The 17,549-nt window shown below is 49.7% G+C and overlaps 2 protein-coding genes across 4 annotated transcripts; one reads left to right on the top strand and one right to left on the bottom strand.

Annotated features, from left to right (window-relative positions):
- Positions 1-1,451: 1,451 nt before the first annotated feature.
- On the top strand, positions 1,452-16,099 carry Ptk6 (protein tyrosine kinase 6). 2 transcript variants are annotated; one of them, XM_052723455.1, is made up of 8 exons: positions 1,452-3,459; positions 5,796-5,917; positions 6,285-6,448; positions 6,844-6,997; positions 7,495-7,656; positions 9,128-9,309; positions 9,803-9,956; positions 10,322-16,099. In XM_052723455.1, the coding sequence occupies exons 1-8, from the start codon at positions 3,230-3,232 to the stop codon at positions 10,507-10,509; spliced, it is 1,356 nt and encodes a 451-aa protein (XP_052579415.1). In that variant the 5' UTR covers positions 1,452-3,229; the 3' UTR covers positions 10,510-16,099. The 2 variants fall into 2 exon arrangements, with proteins under 2 accessions (XP_052579415.1, XP_052579416.1); XM_052723456.1 differs by having other exon boundaries at positions 3,344-5,917; positions 6,316-6,448.
- A 122-nt stretch (positions 16,100-16,221) lies between these two features.
- On the bottom strand, positions 16,222-17,549 carry Ppdpf (pancreatic progenitor cell differentiation and proliferation factor). 2 transcript variants are annotated; one of them, XM_052723459.1, is made up of 5 exons: positions 17,431-17,549; positions 16,998-17,079; positions 16,848-16,925; positions 16,634-16,730; positions 16,222-16,553 (listed from the first exon to the last, which is right to left on the bottom strand). In XM_052723459.1, exons 2-5 carry the CDS (start codon positions 17,050-17,052, stop codon positions 16,436-16,438), a joined length of 348 nt encoding a protein of 115 aa, XP_052579419.1. In that variant the 5' UTR covers positions 17,053-17,079; positions 17,431-17,549; the 3' UTR covers positions 16,222-16,435. The 2 variants fall into 2 exon arrangements, with proteins under 2 accessions (XP_052579419.1, XP_052579418.1); XM_052723458.1 differs by lacking the exon at positions 17,431-17,549 and adding an exon at positions 17,285-17,424.

Genomic DNA, 17,549 nt, shown 5'->3' with positions numbered 1-17,549 from the left:
CCCACTGCCCCCACAGGTACTGGCGAACTCTAGGCACACAGAGTCAGCTTCAATAAACATGCTCCAATGGATTCACATACCAGTTCCCAGAATCGAGTGCTGGAGGCTCTAAAAGATGGGAGGAAGAGTTGAACCACACCCCAGAGCCAGAGCTGCATTACAAAGTGGTCCCCCATGACATTAATGGTGGAGACTGCTGGAGTTCCCCGGCCTGGGGATGAAGCCAGAAAGTTCTTCAGTTTCAGAAAGGGTGCATTGGTTGTTTGGTGGTCAGCACTCCCAGGCCTTTCCCAGATGCAGAAGGATGGAGTTTCAAGACTGTTTCTTTGGAAGGGCAGGGGTTAGGAGGCAGAATTTTCTGGTTGGCAGGATTAGTCAGATATAGGTAGGATGCTGACAACCAGACAACCTACTTTCTGGGCAAAGCCCCCGTGGGTCGCTTTTGTGTTTGAGTGTGACACCTCGAGAAGTTGGGCCCTGGATCATTCAACACTTTAGGGCACTAGGAGCAGTATACTGGGGATTAGGTGGCCTTTGCTCAGGGATCCAAGGTCATTTCACTCTCTTAGCAGCTGTATCCAGAAAGCTGTGGGCTCTCCCCAACTCCTCTACTTGTTGATTTAATTTAATTTTCCTCTCCCCACTGTCTAATATGAGTCTGACCTCACGTACGAAGTGACCCCTTAGGTACAGGAAAGAGTTTGGGGCTTAGCCAGTCATGGGCTTTCTTATGGGGAGGCTGGATGGAGGCAGTGAGGCGTTGTCACTACGGGACCCAATCAACCTGGCCTCAGTTCAGAACAGAATGGTCCTAGAAGCTGTGGAGGCCAGGCCAACAGAGTGTGCTAACATTGGTCTTTGTCGGTGGAAGGGGCAGTGGGATTGGACTGAGCCATGGCCCTGCATCTGCCTCAGCCTGCAGCTCTGACCTCTTGAGGGGAAGAATCTGGACCTGACAGTTGGCTGCTGTGGACTCCCTGCTTTGCTAGCACACAGAACAGCAGTATGAGCAAGGGCCTACGTGGCACAAGATGGTAGCATTCTGATGTTAAAGGGCTACCATGAGTCAAACGAGGAGACACTGGAGATAGATGGCACAGCCTAGGGAGAAAGATGGTGCTGGGACTGTGGCCAAGCCATGGAAGCAGGTTTGGCTGGGTCCTGACGCATTCCTGTGTGCTTACTCAGCCAAAGATGAGTAGGTTTGGCCCTCCTGGGAGAGGCCATGGACTTTTGAGCTACCTGATGTATCTTCCATAGAGCTGCCCACAGGTCTCATCTAGGGACATGTGGCTGTCTGGGACACAGCTTGGACTCAGCGGCTCAAGACTCGAGGGCTCTGGAGCAGACAGGGGAGGCAACCATGGAGTTCTTGAGGCTGAATTCTGCCATCCTTATTCCTTTCCTCTTCCTGTGATGCCCTTTTCCCACACCTTGTTGGGAACTGAGTTGGGCTGGGTAGGTGTGAAGCTACTAAATAATGCATGTTGCTGTTCTTAATCCTAATAGGAAGCAGGTGAGTAGTGCTATATCTCTTCAGTGAAAGAAAATTCAAGGCCTGGCACAGTTCTCACTGATAGAACATTTGTTTACATGCATGTGGACCAGGATTTGATTCTCAGCATGAATCAGCAGGAGCACCACCACACTTCCCTGCCTAAAAAAAAAAAGAAAAAATAGCAGGGCGGTGGTGGCTCACACCTTTAATCCCAGCACTCGGGAGGCAGAGGTGGGCGGATATCTGTGAGTTCGAGGTCAGCCTGGTCTACAGAGTGAGTTCCAGGACAGGCTCCAAAACTACACAGAGGAACCCTGTCTTGAAAATACAAAAAAGAAAAAAAAAAAAAAAGAAAAAAAATATTCAAATAGGTAGTCTTATACAGTGTTGTTTCCCAGGCCACTCATCCTTACAGACTTGTCAGTCCCCCTTCCCACCCCTCTTTTTGGCTATCCTTCAGACCCCTGTGTAGGAGCACCCCATAGTGGACAGCCAGAGTGAGGAAGTGGTTGGGACCGCTCTGGAGAGAGGGAATCTTTGGAGTTTTCAAGGTTTAATGGGAGGAGGGGCAAGCAGGGAGACTGGAACAGTCACAAGCTGCAAGGAGTTGAGGTAGCGTGGGAGGTGGGTTGAAAGGGTCCCCCGGGTGGGGGGACCACAGAGCAGAAGGGAAGCCTGGGAAAGACGGTGGTGGGGCTGCAGAGGCCCTGGTGGTGTGGACACTTCCTAGTTATTACCTTTTGTGGCTGCCCTCTTGTGTCCTTATCTGGGAAGACAGGGCAGTGCCTGCTTCTTGAGCTGAGGTCTATGGACTACAGGCATGTCGGAAGATACCAGGAAGCTCTCTAAACCAGCTCATAACCCACATGGATGTTTATGCTTTCATACCCTGTGGCTCTCGTTGTCTCCTCAGCTGCCAGGTTGTGGTCTAGCATGCTGTCCTGGGTGGTTTCTTCAGGATAGATGGGCATCTGAGTGTCCTCACGTCAAGGAACCGGAGTTTTGTAGCAGAAGCTCAGGCTGGGGAATGTCCTCTCGGTTCACAGGTCTCACCCAGGCCCCTCCTACTCTAGTCTCGAACGCAGGTCCTGCCTGATTCTCTTGATGCCATGCCTAGATCTAGTTCTGTCAGTGTCTGGGGGGTGGACACCTGCCCAGGGAGGCGGCTGTTAGGACTGTCAAGTCCTGCATAACTCTCAGTATTTGTGAGTGTGTGCAGGAGGGAAGCCTCCATTGGCAGAAGGCACTGGCCAGTCTAGGAGAGTTTTTTATGTAGAAAAAGTAGCACCTGGCTCTCTACTCTGTTCCTTGTGTGTTCTAGCAACCTGCCCACCATCCTTGAAACTTCCCTCCACTGCTCCCCTCTCCATCCTTGGGCTCCAAGACTCACACCGCAGGGGCTGAGGGTTCAGCTGAAACCTGTATGCTCGCCATCTAGTGGGATGTTCCATGTAACTGTGACTGGGTCTTGTCAAGGGGTGGTTTAGATGGCAGACTTCCACTGAAGATGAGTGTGAGCATTCGCATGATTTGATTCTGAGGACAAAAGAATGTAAAGGGCCAGAAGGGCCTTTGGGGTGGAGACAGGATAGTACAATGGGTACTGGGTGCGGCTGCTCTCCTTTCAGGAGGAAGTAGGTGTGACTAGCTTACCGGGAAAAGCCCTGCCTACTCCTCCCAGCAGCAAGTGTCCATACACAGCTCACAGTTGGCTCTGCCCTTGAGCCTGTCATGTCGTCGTGGGACAAGGTGCACCTGGGCCCTAAGTACATGGGCCTCTGGGACTTCAAGGCACGAACAGATGAGGAGCTGAGCTTTCAGGCGGGAGACCTCCTGCATGTTACCAGGAAGGAGGAACAGTGGTGGTGGGCCACCTTGCTGGATGCGGCAGGCAAGGCCTTGGCTGAGGGCTATGTGCCCCACAATTACCTGGCTAAGAAGGAAACTGTGGAGTCTGAGCCGTGAGTGGCCCTGGAGAGCTGGCACAGGGGAAGGGATGGACCTTGGGCTGGACTGGGGCAGCCAGAGGGTGTAAGATCCTAGCTAGACATTCAGTTGGTCATACTCTGATCCTTAACATCCTGGTACGCAGGGTTGCTGATAGGGCCATGCCTCTGCGTGACACTGGGGAATGGGGCCTCTCCTTTGGAACCCACCCATGACTACTTCCCAGTCATAAGTACTGTTTTGTTAGGACCCAGATAGGACAGGACAGAAGGGCCCAGTGTGGATTTTTAGGATGGTGTGAGAGACAAGATCTGTGTGGGAATTCAAAGCTGTTGGGAGTTTGTTCACTTTCCAAACAGCCAGAACCAGATGTGCGACCTAGTTCAGGGAGACAGAAGGCTGCTGGGGCACACCTGTCTATATCACCTGTTGGGGGTACATGTGCAAACACAGTGGTGTATTTTCGTGCCTCCTCAAGCACCTTAATCCACTGTCCTGGTCACCCACATACCTGAGCCCTTAGAGGCTTTGAGGAACTACAATAGTGCTTGGTGTGGGCATGTCCACAACCACCCAAGGACCCAAGCTATATAGGGTGCTCTGGGCTAAGGCTGGGAAAGGATTTCTTACCCAGCAGGAGGGATTTCTTGTTTTGCTCCTCAGACCCTCTCTCCCTACTCATCTCACAGTGAGCACCTAGTGTGTGTAGCTGGAAGGTTTCTCCATCCAGCCTGGCCCCTGGTCCCTCAGCTGCTTATAAAATAATCATTCAGAGGCTTAATATTAATTACAAACTGTGTGGCCTCTTGCTAGCTAGCTCTTATAACTTAACCCATTTCTATTTACCTAAAGTTGCCAGGAGCCATGGCTTACCGGTACTTTCTCCTGGTGGCAGCTGGCGTCTCTCCCACCTCCGCCTTTTCTTTCCTGTCTCGCTCCTTGGATTTCCCACCTGCCTCTAAGCTGCCTTGCCATAGGCCAAAGCAGCTTATTTATTAAGCAATGGGAACAACATATATTCACAGCATACAGAAAGATATCCCCCAGCAATTGTGCTCAATGGAAGATCGTGAGCACACAAGGAGACAAGAAACAAGAGTAATAAATGATACCTAGGACAGTTCCAGAGATAGGGGTTCATAATGGGAACAAGGTAGGCATGGGTGGTGTACATAAAAGGCTGAGAAGAGTCAGGTGGTGGCACGTTTTTAGCACTCAGGAGGTAAAGGCAGATGGATCTCTAAATTCAAGGGCAGCCTGGTCTACACAGAGAGGTCCTGTCAGAGATAGACAGAGACAGAGAGGCAGAGATAGAGAATCAGACAGAGGGAGAGAGGGAGGGAGGGAGGGAGGGAGAAAGAGAGAAAGAAAGAAAGAGAGAGAGAGAGAGAGTCACATGGCCAATATAGCAAGAGCAAAGGCCCTGAGGTCCTGAAAATCTAACCCATGAAGTCAGAGGAGGAGCAAAGCAGAGGAGACGAAGTGGTCAGGGTTAGTGGGAGAGATTCTTTAGCTTTGCAGGACTTGAGGAGGTGGGCTTCAAGGGCTTGAGCTGAATGTTAGGCTCCTATGTGGAGCCCATGTTCCAACCTTAAGGGAGTTGGAGACTCCATGGGCAGAGATCATCTATGTAATTCCACAGACTTTCACCTGTAGTTCAGTTCAGGCATGTCTGTCCTTCCTGTTGGAAACCAGTAAGTACAAATGCTTTGGAATGGAGAGTATGTGCATGTGTGCCACTGTGTCTGTGCAAGTACGTAAGGGTGTGCTTATCAGTACATGTGCATGCTTGTGTAAGTATGCAAATGTGAGTGCATGGATGGGCATGTGTGTCTGTGCACATAAGTGCGCATGCGCTAATGGCTATGTGATTATGTGAACATGTGTATGAAAGTATAAGTCAGGAAGAAGCACTGAGGAGCTGCTGTTGAGATCCCTCTCCCACCTACTTCTGGTGGGAGGGCTGATGTCTGTAGCTCTGGTCCCACAACCTGCTGAGACATCCACATGATGGGACTGCAGGCCTTTGCGGGGTGTGGGGGAGGGCTGATCCACAGGTGGTCATCATTTACCAGATAGTAGGCAGTGCTTGCCCATCCCACTTCTGGGCCACTAGGACTTTTCCTGGTGTCCAGAACCAGCCATTTAGGACTTTCAGGGTCCATGATAGGCTGAGAGGCCTCTGCAGGGTTGGGAGCAGCATGAGAGGCAGCTTGGTTGGGGTAGGGAGTGTGAGATAGGAGTCAGGGGTAGCTAGGACTCCAGATAGACAGGGAAGGGTTGGATAGTTGAGAGACAGGCTGGATGTGGGGCTGGGGTAATATACTGAGGCTGACTTTCTCCCCTGCAGGTGGTTCTTTGGTGACATCTCCCGCGTAGAGGCCACGCACAGGCTGCAGGCTGAGGACAGCTCAAAGGGTACCTTCCTGGTCAGAGTCAGCCACAAGGCAGGAGCAGACTATGTTCTCTCTGGTACTTCTTCTCAGACCTCCCGTCACCTATGCTAGCTCTGTGGCTTTCCTGACCACATGGTGATCTGCCTTTCTTCCAATTGTGAAGTCTGGGACATCTTCCTTTTCCACTGGAAGCCCTGACCCCTCCCTGTGGTCCAGACACTCTTCAGGTTGGGTTGTTTCCCTGTGCTTTCTGGCATGTCCTATGTGTGTCATGGAAGCCAAGGCTCCACAGGTGTCCCACTGTACACACGGCCCAATAACCTAGGAAACAGAACAGTCATGGCTTATGACAGGAGTGCCATGGTGGAAGCAGGGGCAGGCAGCGGGGGACATGCAAGGTGGGATGCCTGCTTACGCCTCCTTCCGCCGGCCACCCACCCCAGTGCGGGACACTCAGGCCGTGCGACATTACAGGATCTGGACAGACGATGTGGGCCGGCTGCATCTGAATGAGGCGGTGTCCTTCCCCAGCCTGACTGAGCTTGTGGACTACCACAAGATCCAGAGCCTGTCCCATGGCCTGCAACTGACTATGCCCTGCTGGAAGGTAGGCCACTGGCTCCTCTGTGACATAGTTGCTCGGGGTCAGACAGGTGGAGTATCGTGTCGGGGCAGGAGGGGCTCAGAAGATGGTATTCCTCTTGGCTGTCACTCTTATTATACTGGCTCACCAGAGCTTAGTTGTTCTCCTGCTAAGTCCTGACACCTGGTAGGCCTGGTGACAAGGGTCACTGGCCAATTGCCTGAGAGGGCTTATTGACCTTGGTGGATGAAGACAGCTGCATTTTTATGCAGGACACTGCGATACTACTATGCTGGATGTAGCTCTAAATTTAAAGATGAATAGGGCTCCTTCTGTCAGGTTCAGAGCAAACCCTTCCTGAAGACAAGCTGAGTGTCTCCCAACTCCTACCACCACCATCGCCCTTTCTGTCTCTCCAGCACAAAACTGAGCCCTTGCCCCACTGGGATGACTGGGAGAGGCCAAGGGAGGAGTTCACACTCTGTAAGAAGCTGGGGGCCGGCTACTTTGGGGAGGTCTACGAAGGGCTCTGGAAAGGCCAGGTCCGTGTGGCTGTGAAGGTGATCTCTAGAGGTGAGCAGGCCCAGGCCCAACTCAACTTGGTCACATACTACTTTCCCACTAGTCCTGCCAGTGGGCACTTCTGGTCTCTCCCCGCTGGGGGTATCCCAACATATTACTGGGCACCTACAGGATCATGGTGGGAGTAATTTCTTTCACTTGTACCCATTTTTATTGAAACAAGTCACTGGAAATTTGAGCTTTACCTAGAATCCCAGCCTCACCCTCAGGTTTATACCTGATACCTCAAGGATCAGGTAAGCCAAGACCTTGAAAACATCTAGCTGGCAAATGTGACTTTGGCAGTTGTGACCCAGTAGGGCATAGGAGGGCAGATGGACACATCAGGCTTGGGGCACCGAGGCCTTGCTTGTGGAGGGTTTAGTGTCTAGGTTGGGGGCTAGCCTTTGTCTTCCTAGGCTGACCACATTTCCTGAGCTGCTTCAGGCCTGGGCCTCCAACCTGGGCACAGGCCAAGGGCTGTATCCACTGAGACTGATGTCTCTCAGATAACCTCCTGCACCAGCACACCTTCCAGTCTGAGATCCAGGCCATGAAGAGGCTGCGGCACAAGCGCATCCTGGCACTGTACGCTGTGGCATCTGCAGGGGACCCCGTCTACATCATCACGGAGCTCATGCCCAAGGGGAGCCTGCTGCAGCTATTACGGGGTAAGTGGCAAGCTCCACACTCCTCTCCCTGAGGTGAAAGTGTTGGAGGCAGCAGGCGACACACACAAAAGAGCCAACAGATATGCAGATCCTAGTTGTCCATGCCTGACCCACACAAAACAGCCAGGAGTTCCCAGATGAGCTTGTTGCTTTCTTGTTTAAGAAGTTACTTATTTTTTTTTTAAAGTGGTGGTTGGTGGGGTGGGAGCTGGAGAGATGGCTCAACAGTTAAGGTCACTTATTGTTCTTGTAAAGGACCGGGGTTCAGTTCCCAGCACCCACATGGTGGCTCACAACCATCCATAACTCTAATTCAAGGGGATCTGACATTCTCTTCTGGCCTCTGTAGGCACCAGGCATGCATGTGGTACACAGACATATATGCAGGCAAAATAATCAGACACATAAAATAACTAATGTAAAGCTAATCATAGAAGCATGCATCTGTTATCCCAAGGCTCCAACAATGAGATGGGAGGAAATGGAGAATCCTTATCTGGCTCTGCAGCAAACAACAAAAACACTCCTTGACATGTCAATAGTGAAGACTAACACCCAAGGTTGTCCTCTGACCTCCACACACATGTACACATACACATTATGCATACACAGCAAAGAAAAAAAAGCAAATGACTTAAAATATGACAAATCTACCAATTGCTGATCATAAAATTTGAAAAGGTACAGATAAGTACAGAGAAGAGCACCCATCCACAATTCCTATACCCATAGTTAACTGAGGTCACTTTACTATAGGTTCTATGTAGCTTGCTAGTGACCTGCTTCAGCCTACCAGCTTCTCTCTCTTCCTGAGACCTGATGTTCAGTCATGCCTATACATACTTATATCCAAACACATGTAAAACACTGACATACACAAATACAGACATTCACACATGGCACAGACACACCCTCACACATGTAGGCACAACTCATCTCACCCACAAGAGGACACAACTGTCTGTTTTCTTCAACACAAAACCAGACCATCTCCACCAGCTGAGATGCTGTGCAAAGATGCCACCAGCTTCATACAACAGGGAAAGGGAATGTGGCAGTGTAGGACAGTCAAGCCTGGGGGTATATGTATTAACATATCACTAGCTTTTAGAAGAGTAAAGTTGTATAGTCTACGTGCTTCATAAGCAGTTTCTGCAGGAAGTAGGCTTCAGAGATGAAATGCACGCCCCCTGTAGGTGGAGCACTTACTGGATGTACAACCTCTAGAGAGTTTACTATACCAAGAATATCTTGCAGCAACATCTCTGCCCTTAGATTGCTTTATAATTTCCAGAAGGGGTGTGGGACAAAGAGTATGTGTGTGCTGTTTGTCTCTAGGTACTGCAGAAGGTCTAGGACTGTCCACTTTCCAAATAAGCCAGACCAGCTGCCCTTTGCTAGAGTCTTCATAGTCTCAGCAAATGAGGATTGAGTTCTGGCCAACTGACTCTGGCCTCTGATCACCCTGCAGACTCTGATGAGAAAGTCCTGCCTATGTCGGAGCTGGTGGACTTTGCATCACAGGTTGCTGAGGGCATGTGCTACCTGGAATCTCAGAATTACATCCACCGTGACCTGGCTGCTAGAAATGTTCTCGTTGCAGAGAACAATCTCTGCAAAGTGGGGGACTTTGGGCTGGCCAGGCTTGTCAAGGTAGGACCCTCAGAGGTAGAAGCCAGAAGCAGGATATGGGGTTTTATCTCCCAAGCCTTGAGCTGAACCCAGCCATGGGCAAGATGAGCTCTTGATAGGGTGGCGTTATCAGGCAAGGAATGGCTTCATTCATCCGGCCACAGCCTTGTTTATGCCCACATTGGGCCAGCTCTGGGTACCTTGTACACAGCCATGTACAGTGAGCTTTTCCTGTCCTCACACATTGCAGCTCCCCCCTTGTCATGCCCCCTCCCTGCCAGAATCCCGGTGAATTGGCACTTTTGATACACAGGGCCTAGCCATGATTCTAGCAACATTGGTGGCAGTTATCTCTGGTAGCAGTGGGGTGGTGTCAGTGGGTCAGATGATAAGGCAGGGTGTTTACACGTGCCCATTAGGACTTTGGCATCCATGCCTGTCCATGTTACACAGGAAGGGTACAGGGGCATCTTCCTCTAGTGTCAGGGCCCCACCATAAGCCATCTTATCACAGGAGGACATCTACCTTTCCCACGACCACAACATCCCCTACAAATGGACAGCACCTGAGGCACTCTCCCGAGGGCATTACTCCATCAAATCTGACGTCTGGTCTTTTGGGGTTCTCCTCCATGAAATTTTCAGCAGGGGGCAGATGCCCTACCCAGGTATTGCCCCAAGAATGTCCCCAACTATGGATTGCCAGTGAGGTGGAGTGGGGGCAGGTTTTGGATGGCTGACAGAGATGACAGGAGGTACTTTCCAGAGCCTCAACCAGACCCCACCCCTGTTCCATTCCTTGAGCATCCAGGAGCACGCTGCTGAGACCACCTCCTGGAGACACTGTCCTCAGGGAAGTGTCTGACACACAACCACAGACAGTGTGCTAGAAAATGTCCAGAGCACGGTGGTGGTCATTCTTGTTGGAGACAACATCCAGGGAGGGACCAAAGGCAGCTGGGTGTGGCTTCCAGGGATTGGAGGGTGGACATTAGCCTCTTAGCTCTCATTTCTCTTCTCCCATGGGCCACAGGCATGTCCAATCATGAGGCCTTCCTGAGGGTAGATGCCGGCTACCGCATGCCATGCCCCCTGGAATGCCCACCCAACGTGTACAAGCTGATGCTCAGCTGTTGGAGCCAGGATCCCAAGCAGAGACCTTGCTTCAAAGAACTGTGTGAGAAACTCTCAGGCATCACCAGGTATGAGAACCTGGTCTGAGCTCCTTGGACGTGGCCAGGACCCACAGAAGAGAGGCTTCATGATTATCCTGGACCTCCATTGAAGGTGTGCACCATACTTCAGCCTACTGAGGGGATAGGAAACACACCAAACATACCTCAGATACTGCATGCTATCAAGAAAAGAGTGAAGAGGGTGCCATACTACCTTCCCACCTATACCCTTCCAGGAGGCAGTCCACAAAATCCAGGCAGCCATCCTGTCTTCTTCCTCCCTTCTCCTGTGAAGACTTCATGTGACAGAGAAGCCAAGAGTCTAAGCAACAGGCCTGTGGAATTCTTAACAGCATATCACTTTCAGAGCATACCTGTCCTTGGTCACTCCTCTGCTCAATTGCGCGCGCGCGCGTGCGCGCGCGCGCACGCACACACACACACACACACACACACACACACACACACACACCTTGGCACCTTAATTCTACAGGCTCTTATGCCACAGAACAAGTTTTGAGCTTCAGGTCCTTTCCCTTCAGAGACAGCTGTTTCTGTCCTGAGCTCCTGAGACAGAACACTCTAGAAAACTACTGACCTCATGCTCTGCCTCATCCTCCAATACAGTTCTCAGGGATATAACTGTCACTAGATAGGGAGAACACAGAAAAACATTTGGAAACAGGGCAAATTAAAACTCTTAGAACTAAGTCTTTTGCATAGACATTAGTCCATCCTCCTTCCTGTTGGGATCTAAATCTTCCCAGATGGCTCTGGTCCAAGGCTGCTTTCCTCATGTGTCTCCAGGGTTCTTGAACCCATGCTTGACTAAGTCCAGCCAGACTATCTGCTCTCTCTGTCAGCTCCTTATATACTTGGACATTAGGGCCCCAGTTCTGATGGGGTGAGAGTACCCCAAAAGTATCTATCAGAGGCTGCCTTACTGGAAGTGGGCATAACCCTCTCAGCACATATCTACCACCAGTTTTCAGACTGACCTCTCAACCTCTCAAGACAGGTGAACATACCCCAACCTCCCTTGAGGAAATGTCCTCTCTGTGTCCAAGAGATGACACTGTCTGTACTGCTTCCTGTAAAGTCAAGCTATCTTTTAAAAATACAGTTCTCAGGGATATAACTGTCACTAGATAGGGAGAACGCAGAAAAACATTTGGAAACAGGGCAAATTAAAACTCTTAGAACTAAGTCTTTTGCATAGACATTAGTCAACAATTTTCTAAGTAACTGAACCTTTCATTTTTGCCAAGAACAGAATTTGGGCCAGGCTTGGTGGCACATACCTTTAATCCTAGCACTTCAAAGACAGAGGCAGGCAGATCTCTGAGTTAGAGGCCAGCCTGGTCTACATAATGAGTTCCAGGACAGCCAGAGCTACATAGAGGCCCTGTCTCAAACAAAACAAAACAAAACCCAATAAAAACAAAACAAACAACAACAACAAAAAACTCTTATAATTCTGTTTAGACTGGTCTAGAGATGAGTGTTCATTAAATATTTCTAAAACCACTCAGAAATACCAGAACAAGGTCAAACGTTCTTAAAGATCATGATTTAGAATAATCTTTAAGAGTGTTGGTAAGATAAAAAACAGGTATGTTTTCAGCTATGTCAACACTGAATACAATATAGCTAGACCAGTGGTTCTCAACCTTCCTAATGCTGCAACCCTTTAATACAGTTATTCATGTTGTGGTGAGCCCAACCATAAAATTATTTTTGTTGTTACTTTATAACTTTGTTATGGATCATAATGTAAGTATTTTTGGAGATAGAGGTTTGACAAAGGGGTCATAACCCACAGGTTCAGAAACACTGAACTAGGCCTCCCCCTGCTCCCAGGGTTTAAACAAGTTTGTTAATTCTACTGAGTATTTAAAATGCTGAGACTAGGAACGGAAATCAACAGTAGCATACAAAGGAAAGACACGAGGAGTGGATGGTCTTTGCTTCGGTGGTGTTGGTGACATTTGCTTGATTTGTTAACAAGAGCAATTTTGTGTTGACACCTCGTGAAACCTTCACGACCATAACTGTTGAATGAACAGGAATGTAAGTTGGGTGAAAGTTTAAATAAACGTTTCAATAATAAAAGTCATCTTAAAACCTTAAGTTTGTTAAGGCTTGGGAAATTTTAGTTATTAATTCAACTTTGGGGTAATTCCTAAGGAAACATAAACTTAAGCTGATCTTCTTGTGGCCTCTTGATCTTACACACGACGGATGAGCTAGGTGTGCTCGGGTCTGTAGTGAGTATGAGAAGCTGTATAATTTGAAGGACATGCTGCTCCAGTGCCTGCAGGGGTTTTCTTCAGTGGCATGCTGGCACTGAGGCATGGGGGTTTACTTCCTAGTTGCACTAGAACTAGGGAACGTAAGATTAGGAATAATACATGTAACTAGAACCACCAGAAACAGCAGGGAAAGTCACCTATGTGCAAAGCAGACAGGGAAAACTCCACTTGTGGTAAGGTTGTCGTTTAGAGAGGACGATAATCATTGAGTGTTCCAGAGTATGAAAAAGAAAAATAGGGAGAAAAAGCTGACGGATCTCCTCCCCCGCTTCTTTTCGAGACAGGGTTCTCAAGTGTAGCCATGGTTGTCCTGGAATTCACTCTATAGACCATGCTGGCCTAGATACACCTGCCTCGGAGTGCTGGGATTAAAGGCATGCACCACCACATCCAGCTTGTTGATACTTTTCAGATACTCAAAGGCCTGGTGGAATGGAACCTTATCTCATGTAGTCAAAGCTAAGGACTGAAAGGATTTATTTAGAGTTCTTTTAGATTAGCTTAGGGGTTGAGGCCGTAGCTCAGTTGGTAGAGCCTAATAAACATAAAGTCTTGGGTTCCATTCACAGCACTGGATAACCAGGTATGGTGGTGCACACCTGAAATCTTCGGATCTGAGAGATGAAAGCAGGAGACCAACTTGGGCTACGCAAGACCTTGTCTTAAACACACACACCCTTAAAAAAAAGGAATCCGCCGGGCGGTGGTGGCGCACGCCTTTAATCCCAGCACTCGGGAGGCAGAGCCAGGCGGATCTCTGTGAGTTCGAGACCAGCCTGGGCTACCAAGTGAGTTCCAGGAAAGGCGCAAATCTACACAGAGAAATCCTGTCTCGAAAAACCAAAAAAAAAAAAAAAAAAGGAATCATTTTAATAATAATATAGATATAAAACTAGTTTAGCATTATGAGAGATGTCTTTACAAGTTCCAAAATCTTGCAGTCTTAAGCTAGTTTAACTCAGGTAATCAGCCTAGGGTTTGTGTTCAATCTCATGCTTCCTTCATGTTGTATGTGACTCAGTCTTTGATTATTGAAGGACAAGTTTTGCTCACAACCACATAACCTAGATTTCCTTTAAATATCTTACTACTTTGCTTAAATAGATAACTAAGGTCATACCTAATCAAGTGTTTGACAATTCCGAAACCAAGCTCTAGATCCAATTCTTCTAACTTTAAACGAACTTTTAAGTTTCCAGAAGGGGCCTTGCAGTCTCAGGATCTCTCTTTTATAAAAAAGAGAGCAATTAAACTAGGCTTACTTGATGTTCTGAGAAGCCTTGTCAAATACTAAAATATGAAACCTTTAAGTTGTATTTGTTACAGGTGTTATTCATATGAGCTGTAGAAGATTCCTGAAAGTCTGGTGTATTCAGGTATGTCATCAGTCATAATCGTATTATACTTAAACACGTGCCGCAGTGAATTAACAGCACCTTAGCGCGGCTTTCTTTCAAATGTTTACTTTGACTCTTGGAGATGAAAGGTATCTATCAACTCAGTCTCAAACTACTTCTTCCAGGATGTTTACATTATACAGGTATCCACACAGTCTCAGAATCACTGTCATGGTGCTTCTACGCTTATCACCAAATGGGTAGGCTCACTGCCATCCCCAGATAAGTCAGAACAAGAACTCAGTATGAGTGAACTGGTATTTTATATTTTTTTAAACCACTTTAAATTTTGCTGTTTTTTTTTTTTTTAAGGAAATCTTTTCCCTTTCTCCAGCTTACTTTGTGAAAGGTGAAAATATGTATCTTTCTCCTTCCTGATTTTTCAAGAATCTATAATGGTACTCTGCATTTGCATGTGAAGGCCAGAGGTTCCTCAGGTATCACTTTAAAATAAAAGGATCTCTCACCAATTAGACTAGGGTAGATAGCTAACCCCAAGAATCCACATCCCCAGCACTGAGATAACAAGCACTACTACATCCACCTTTTACAGGAATTCCAAAGGTGGAGTTCAAGTATTCACATTTGCAGGGTAAGCCTTTATCAACTGAGCCATTTCCTCAGCTCCAGGCAGACTGAATAACTTTAGTAAGGAAGGGTGACTCCATGGTAGCAAGGTCTCGTGGGAAGAACTGGCCTGGCTCCTTGAATATATGGGTGGCTGCCTCACTATGAGAAAGTAAGACTTTAGAAGCCACAGGACTTTTTGAAGAGGGAGCTAACCAAACCCACAGGTGCTGCTGGCAAAAATCTGTGGTACAACTTGGATGTGGCTGCCTGGTCTGAATATACTTTCAAAGTCTAACCTGAGATTCTGAGAACAAAGTCCTGGTGTCACACAGACAGGAGCCTATCAGTACTGTTCTGCTGCACGGTGTAAACCCAACAGACCACTGGTAAACAGATCTGCCCTACTTTGTCTGAAATTGTAGGGTTTTTTTTCAGAAGCTACAGTGTACTCAGCACCAGGCCTATTTGTTCTGAGGTTTAGTACCCAAGATCCAGAGTGGATCCAAATTCTTTCCTTTATTCTCTTAGGATCACTTTTTATCTGGTACCCCCAACTGTTTTCTAACCCTTCTGAAGTCACTAAGCCATTTCTTAGCTCTGCCTGCTGCAGCTGCACGTGACGAGACTTCCGAGAAAACAAACCTCACAGATGGGAAACCCTTGTGACTTCAGTCCAAAGACCAAAAGTCTACGGGGAGGGACCTATGGGAGGAGTAGATGGGAAGACGAACCATGCTACATGCCATCCAGAGCTGTTGGCTGTCCCCAGCTTCCAGCTCTGACAATGAGCAGATGCAATCAGCAGCTCTGTGGGCATTGTCTGGACATTTCAGCCTACTCTGAGTAGGACACAATCCCTGTTCTGAGTCCATCAAAGCTGGGAAGAGCCTCCTCCTCCTACAATTTGTTCAGGAGTAAGGGCAGCATCCCACAAGCCACCCTGAGGGCAGGCAGGAGGGAGGCTCAGCTGTCAGAAGCACAGGCCTCAGTTCCCTAGGCAGAGTGCTTTGTTTATGACAGGACTGCTGTGCCACACCTAAGACTCCTTAGCTTGCTGGCTTCAGCAGCCCTCCATGGTCCCTATGCCCTCTTACCCTGAGGCTAGACTACTTGTGGCTAGAATCCTCTCTCAGTCTGTGCTAGTATCCCCAACCTTTGGGGACCATTCATGCAGCAAGGCCATCTACCAGGTTCCTGCGTAGGTACAGGGTCTCTATAGCTGGGAGCTCCCAAGCTAAGCTAGAGGCCCAGCCTCCCCTGTACTGTCTACCTAGTGGCTAACTGCTACCCTCCGCTCTCCAGAAATAGAGGTATCCCAGCTTCTTGGGCCGGGCCCACTTGAGAGGTCATCATCTCACCAGATCTGGGGATATGACTGGGAAGGGTCTCAAAAAAGCTGGCAGAAAGACCTGGGAGCCATAGAGCACCCAGCAAGAAGAAAGGCTGGATTCAGTAATATCTCAAACACACCATGGGGAGGACGGCTGCTGGGAGTTTATTTTCTGCTTGGTGCAAGGCACAGTTGTGGGGTTAGGAAAGCTCAGTGCTGTGAACCAAGAGGGGGGGCTCTCTCCAGCTCCTGCTGGTGTCTGTTATGGCCGCAGCCTTCTTAGTTTACATGGTGGGGCGGGTGGGGGGGCGGGGAGGCTCTGGCCTAGCACCACTTAAGTGAGTTTGCTGTGGTTCTGCTAGGTCAGGACGGGGCCCTCGTGTTGGGCTGGCCAGGATGGACGACTGGCTGCTGCTTCACGGTTTCAGGAGCCAGGTCACGGGTGATCGGGCTTCTGGAGGCCTGGGGGGATTCTGCCGAGCTGCAGGGAGAGCATAAGTCATGGGTCAGAAGCTGGTTTAACTGGGACCACCCCTACAACCTTATGGAAAATGGACTCACAGATCAGGAGACTCCAACACTGTGGCCATGAATGGGAGGGTAGACTTCCCGAAAAAGAAGCTGGCCCACCAGTGGCCAGGGTCGGCCTTGGGGAGACCTGAGAGGAGCAAAGGAGGGTCAGAATGTTGCCATGCCAGTGGGGTGCTGTCCCTCTCCACGCTTCCCCGCCTCAGGATGTGAACTTTGCCCTTATGCCGGATGGTTCTGCACTCACCCGGGGGGTGGGGCACGGCGTCCCTGGGGTACTCTGCACTTCCGCAGGAGCTGTTGCTGGACGAGGAGCCCAGGCGTCCTGGGGAGGGGAGGCGGGTCAGCCACAGGGATCTGGCCCAGCTCTGGGCGGGGCCGGCGAGGGTCTACTTACGCCGATAGTAGTCATGGGTAGCCACGAGCGAGCCGCTAGAAGGGATGGCTGCCATACTTCAGGACCCGCGCGCGGTGGAGACCTGAGCAAAATGTAGGCCTGGTTACCGCACACCCGAGTGGACTCCGAATCCTCCGGCCCTGTCAGCCGCCGGGCTTCCGGGTGGTTCCAACCAGCCCAGACCGGCTGCGCGGTGAGACAAAGCCGCTTTGTACGCACCCGGCCCCTAGAAGGCGCACGCCTCCCCCACCGGCGGCCACCACCTCCATAACTACCGCCGCCCTCACCTCGGCGGCAACCCCTCCTCGAGGACCTCGGTGCACGATCACGGTGGTAATGCGTGGGGCACTACGCTGCGGAACCCATTTGCAGGGATAACCCACCGGAGACCGCGACTACACGAACCGCGCGCGATGCGCACGCGCATACTTACTCGCTGGCTTGTGCAGGCAACAGACGCATCACGGTGGGGCGGAGCGAGCGTCGAGGCCCCGCCTCCATCACGGCGGCCCTATCCTTGAGATCTTTGAGCCCTCCTGACCCCTATTAGAT

The sequence above is a fragment of the Peromyscus californicus genome, unplaced genomic scaffold (genome assembly GCF_007827085.1).
Source record: "Peromyscus californicus insignis strain IS unplaced genomic scaffold, ASM782708v3 Scaffold_7__1_contigs__length_154581171, whole genome shotgun sequence".
NCBI classification, from domain to species: domain Eukaryota; kingdom Metazoa; phylum Chordata; class Mammalia; order Rodentia; family Cricetidae; genus Peromyscus; species Peromyscus californicus.
This window is presented reverse-complemented; position numbering and strand designations above follow the sequence as displayed.